Consider the following 6,043-nt stretch of genomic DNA (forward strand, 5'->3'; position numbering starts at 1 on the left):
CTGGGATAGCAGAGGGTTCCTCAGATCAGGACTGAAGGCAGTGGCACAGTTAGAATCATAGAATATCAGGGTTAGAAGGGACCTCAGGAAGTCATCTAGTCCAACCCCCTTGGCTCAAAGCAGGACCAATCCCCAGACAGATTTTTGCCCCAGATCCCTAAATGGCCCCCTCAAGGATTGAACTCACAACCCTGGGTTTAGCAGGCCAATGCTCAAACCATTGAGCTATCCCTCCCCCAACATGTTCTGGTTGGAATTGCCCAGTATTGCACGATCATTCAGGGAGAGATTCTGGTAGAATCTGTACATCTGCAGGGGCCAAATTCATCTCTCATATGTCTGGCCTTTGTAGGTTCAGATTGGGTGTAGCGAGGGTTGGGTTGGTTTTTTTGGTTTGGTTTGGGGTTTTTTGCATTTTCTAGTTCCTATCATCATATACAGTACATTCCTCTGTGCATGTGTGAGCGAGTGTGCGAGACCGAGTGAATGAATGTGTGGGTGTGAATTAGTGTCTGAGTGTGAGGTTACTCCATGCCCCTCCTTTCCCTCTTCCCCCTTGTGCCTCATGTCCCCCCCTCTGTCTCGCACACACGCCCGTCGATACATTTGGAGCCCGCTCGCACTGATTGTTTACATCCTGTCTCCTCTATATGTTTATAAATATATCAGAGCACGGGAGACTCCAGCGAGGCCTGTAATTAGCTGGGCCTGGATTTCCCATCACCGGCTCCAGCCAGGAGCATGATGGAAACAAACTTGTTTAACATGGGTGCGCAGGCCCCTAATTCCATCCAGACCCGTGAGCCTGGGGAAAGGCACTTCCCAGCTCTCGCTCCCTCTCCCCCCACTCCCCACACACACACTGAGAGACACAGACACAAACACACACAAACTGTGATTGAGACACATACAAGTGGCAGAGAGACACACACACAAACTGATTGAGACACACACCGAGTCACAGATGCACATGCACACATTCATATGCCTTGCCTACACTACAATAATAAAGCATTGCTGGCAATATTTCTCTTCCTCTGCAGCCTGCACCCCAACATTCAGTGACTTTGCCCTCATTCCTTTCCTCAGCATGGCCCATGCTCAATCCAAGCTGCTCATGTTTAACCTGCCCCTTGGGCAGATCCCAGGCCAGTGCCTGCAGCATCCCTTGATGGCCCTGAAACATATGGGCCAGGCCTGAACCCAGACAGCGCTGCGGTAGATTCCCTGCAAAGGTCAGAGTGGAGGGGAAAAGACAGTGATGATGCCAAGGGAAAGGGAGCCGAGCAACCAGGCCAGCTCAGTTCATGCCCCCATGCCATGAATCAATGGGATTCTCCTGAGAAAGGCTACCAGACTTCCCCAGCTAAGACTCACCAACTCTCTACCCATACCTAGCACCTGAGGAACTCAAATTGCTCACACACAGGGCCAAAGCCTCCCAGCTGCCCTGTGCCAAGTTCACTATCTTCACAGGGTGACACTGAGACCCAGAGAGGGGAAGAGACCTGCTCTAGGGCACAGTGAATAAATAGAACACAACCCAGCTGTTCTGACTCAAACATTAGGGCATATTCCCTACTTCATATGCCAGCCTGAGGATGAGAAAGGAGGGGAGAAAACCATGCAGAGGAATTTAGCAAACAAGCCAACCACAGAAACCATTGTGTCCCCCATACCTCCTCTGCCAGCAGTAAACTAACCTGGCTATGTCTTCACTGCAGAATTAACCACAGTTATCTCCTCTGGAGTGAACTCCTCTTGAGTTAGCCTAGTTCAAGTGAGAACAGCTAGGTTGCAAAATAACATCCCAGTTGCACAGAGTGGTCATGTTAGCAGCTGACAAGTTGGACTAACTCGAGTGTAACCTATACTCCCTGACTGGTCAGGCCACTTAAGCTGAAAGCACCACCAAACTCAGTGAAGCGGTTTTGTGTGTGGATGGGACTTGAGTTAACTCTGCAGTGAAGACAGGATCCTCCTATATGTGAAGAGTAGCTCACAATACACCACAAACCAATTCCTAAAGTGGCTTGAGTTAATGAGGCACAAAGAACCCTGTGATATATCCCGGAAATCCTAGTGCCAAACATGTGTAACTGCTGTGCCAATGTGGACATGGCTACCCAGGAATGGGGCGAGTGCAGCTCTGCAGTGTAGACATAACCCTAGTATTCCCTAAGCTCCATGATGCTAGTGGCAAAGTTAAGCCAAGTGTTTCAGACAGTAAGTACAGGAAATATGTGCCTCTGTGTGTGTGTGCATAAACATGTGAGTGTATGTCAATGTGTGCTTGTGTTAGCATGCGAGTATGCACATGTGAAGAGGTACATCCATGAGCAGGGGAGTGTGTCTGGACATTCAGGTGTGTGCGCGTGCTTATGTGTGAATGCATGCAAGCATCTGCACTCATGTGAGTACATGTGCACATGCATGAGCATGCAAATGTGGCAGTGTGTGCTCATGTTAGTGTGTGCACATGCATGAGTGGGGAGACGTCAGCCCGTGTGGTCATGTGAGTATGTGTGTACATACATAAGTGTATGAGTGGGAACATGCCAGCGTGTGTGCATGGATAAGAATGCAAGGGGGAGCATGTCAGCATGTATGCACATGCATGAGTGTATGAGTGGGAGTATGTCAGCATGTGTGCATGAATGAGCATGCAAATGTGAGCATGTGAGCACAAGCATGTGCATTGTGAGTTGGGACCATGTGCGTATTGCAAGCAGGTATATGTGGGCATGGACATGTCAGCATGTGTGCTTATGCGAATGTGTGTGCAGGCCTGAGCTTGCAAGTGGCAGCATGTCAGTGTGTATGCTCATGTGAGTGTGTTGTACGTGCATGAGCGTGCGAGTGAGAGCATGTCAGCATGTGTGCTCAGGCAAGCATGTTGTGCAGACATATAAGATGTGCCTGTCTGGATTAGCCCACCTGCCCATGCAGCTGGAACCCAGACTCTAACAATGGTCAGGACCTGCACTCTCTAAGCCATTTCTCAAGCATTTCCCCTAGTTAGACCCTTCACACAATGTCCTTTGTCTCTCTGATGGTTCATTGGGCTGGCTCTGTCCCTGCTGTGTGCCTCTACTCACTCACCCATGGCCAGTTTGCAGACCAGTCTTGCTGTTGATTTCAGTGGGGCCAGGTCAGGCCTGGGATGGATAGGTTCCTCCTTGAGCAAACTTAGTGTCTGGTTGTCAACCTCAGTGCAGCTGCCCAGGGGATAGCAAGGGAGCAAGCACTAGTGTGGTCAGGGCTCCAGCTTCTCCAGGTCAGTGTCCTGAAGCCATGCACCTGCATGCGTGCGCACAGCATGCACACACACAGACCTTGGTGACATAGTGCTAAAATGTCAGAGCCCTGCCTACACTAGCACTTGCATGGGTGCTGAATAACTGCAGATGCAAACTGTAGTTTCTGTTTGTGCTGTTGCACATCCCGCCTCGCATGCGGATTGGAGTTGGTGTGTTTCCATCTGTTTGCCTGTGTTTATGTTGGCATAGGTGTGAGTGAGAGAGTTTGCCAGTGCGTGCACCTCTGTGTGTGTGCATGTATACATAAATAAATGGAGATATCCTATCTCCTAGAACTGGAAGGGACCTTGAAAGGTCATCGAGTCCAGCCCCATGCCTTCACTAGCAGGACCAAAGAGTATGTCAAAGAGTTTTCCTGTGTGTGTATACAGAGGATGTTGTTAGGGGAGTTTGCATGTGTGTGTGTGTGTATGCCGGTGTATGTACATGTGTGCGCCAGTGTGTGTGTCTGCAGCTCTCTCTGTGTGTGCATGTGTGTATGAGAGAAAAATTGCCTTGTGAGTGTAGGTGCAGGTACAGTGGGGAAGGGTTTTAATTTATGGAAAAATGTGCCACTTAGCAGGGAATAAATCCTCCCCAAAGCCAGTCCCACAAGGAGAGCCCTTTGCATTTCCCTTTGGAGGCTTTTTTTGGTTTGTGGCTAATGCAGCCCAGATGTGCGCAGGGGCTGTGCCCTCGCAGTGCCTGCCAAATAGGAGCTGGGTATATCGGTTCCTGTCAGGATCCAAGTGTTTCTGATGAGTGACAAAGCCGAGGGGCTTTGAATCTCTGAGCTTCACAGCTCATTCTAGGACTCATTCCCTTCTCTTCTCCCCAAAGACAGAAAATCCAACTTCCCCCAGCATCATGTACTTGGGGAGACAGAATGGGATGGGGACCAGGTTGGATTTTGCTAGACACTTGCCCTTCTCCATCTCCCCTTCCTCTGTACATTGTTCTTCTTCCATTTCTCAGCTTGTCTGTCCCTCCTTAATCCGCTCAGAGATTTTCGTTGTTCCGCACTCTTGGCCAAGAAACAGCCCTTGCCAGCTCCAGACCAGACAGACAGACAGCATGTTTCTGGGGATTGTGCATGGAGAATTCAGATTTCTAGTTCTCAGAGATCTGAAGGGCAAATCCTCCCCTGGGGTTTCATTCTGTCTCTGTCTGTCCATACAGAGATAGGTTCGGTAAGTCTTTCTGTCCTCACACTTTCTGGCCCTTCTCCCTCACTTTCCCCACTATGCCCTTCCTGACTCACTCCAGCACCTCCAGTCTGGAACAAAAAATGAACACAATTTTTTTTGTTTTTCAAATAACTGACTATCCAAAGGAGGAGAATCTCACCTCATCCTGTGCACCAAACCTAACAGCATAATTGTCAAAAGAGCGAGTCCAGGAAAGTCAAGATTTTGACCTTTTAAGGGTTGTTTTTACAATTTTATTTTATTTTAATGGCAACCTCTTTCCCAGAAAGCTTGCAGTGTAGTCTGCAAAACACAAAACCCCTACTGCTTATACAAATTACACCCTCCATGCTCTGGGACCGTTCCTTTCCTTGAAAAGATTTTTTGCTCCCCCACAAAGGGACTTTTCTAACTAGGTTTCAAATGTTAAAACTCCAAAGATTAACAAACAAAAAAAAAAGTCATTCACAACCAAGAAAAGCTCTGGAGAATTTTGAAGGGGGAGTGCATACCTTCCAAAGAAGGGTATTTCCTCAGTGTCCCTGAAACCTAGCTTCAATATCCATTAAAAAATGCAGTCTATTTTAGCAACCAAACCCTTTCTCTTTTTTTGGTGTAAGTGCTTAAATCAAGCCATAGGAAGAAAAAAAATCTTTCTGCTCCAAGTCCTGGTGACTTTCATTTTCCTCTTCTCTCTGTCAGTCCTGGATTTTAATTCTCCGTGCTAAGCGGCATTTCCCCCACAGTAATCACAAACATGCATGGAAAAGAGAGAACGAGAGAAAGCAAAGAAAAAAAAGGGGGGAAAGTCTTAAATCAATCACAAAGCCAGACAGACGTTTTAATCAAATCAAATTAGAATCAGCAGCGGTTCAGAAAAGAAAAACACGACACGCACAGCAAGACCCCCGCCCCTACACCCCCATCCCCTGCCAAAATAGTAGAGACGCTTCGGTCTTACCTGAAATCTCCCCAGAAACATATAGCATAGTAGACTCAGATTGTGGGGTTGGGGTGGGGGAAGGAAGGCTGCAGAATTTGTTCAATAGAAAACAAACTTTTTGATTAGTTATTACTCTAAACCCAAAGCCCCAAGCGAATGGCGAAGCCTCACTTTCTCCCTGATCGTTCTGCCCTGTCTCTCTCTCTCTCTCCCCCTCTCTTTTTCCTCTTCCCTATTTGTTTTGGTTTGTGTTTGCTTGGGTGTTAGGTGGAAAAAGCTGTCTAGGATATTTTTTTTGGTGTGTGTGTGTGTGTGTGTGTGTGTGCACAAAGTTTTAAACATGCTCTCTCGCTCTCTCCCCCTTTCCACCTCCCTTGATTTGCTCTTTTGATTGGTGTCCAGGAATGCAAGAATAAAAAAAATTGCATACACCCTCTCTCCAAGCTGCTTGCTTTTTTTTTTTTTTTAAATTCAAGTGTTAAGCAGAACCAGGTTGCTTTCAAGAATGTATTTGATGCAATTGTACACAAGAGCAGGCTCCATTCATTTTTCTCTTTTTCCCCTCCTCCCCCCCTTGGCTCTTCAGCTTTGGGCAAAGGTAGGGAGCTATGGAA

The 6,043-nt window shown here is 47.6% G+C and overlaps 1 protein-coding gene across 2 annotated transcripts in view; it reads right to left on the reverse strand.

Annotated features, from left to right (window-relative positions):
- The window catches only part of CLCF1 (cardiotrophin like cytokine factor 1), a 37,448-nt gene extending 31,764 nt beyond the window's left edge, over positions 1-5,684 (reverse strand). Inside the window, exon 1 of one of the 2 annotated variants that reach the window (XM_054027290.1) lies at positions 5,448-5,684. In XM_054027290.1, the coding sequence (XP_053883265.1) occupies positions 5,448-5,475 (28 nt within the window). In that variant the 5' untranslated portion in view covers positions 5,476-5,684. Of the gene's footprint in view, positions 1-3,102; positions 3,208-5,447 lie in introns of those variants that run through there. The other variant, XM_054027291.1, reaches the window with a different exon arrangement.
- Between the last annotated feature and the right edge of the window lie 359 nt (positions 5,685-6,043).

This window comes from Malaclemys terrapin, chromosome 4, assembly GCF_027887155.1.
Source record: "Malaclemys terrapin pileata isolate rMalTer1 chromosome 4, rMalTer1.hap1, whole genome shotgun sequence".
Lineage (NCBI taxonomy): Eukaryota > Metazoa > Chordata > Testudines > Emydidae > Malaclemys > Malaclemys terrapin.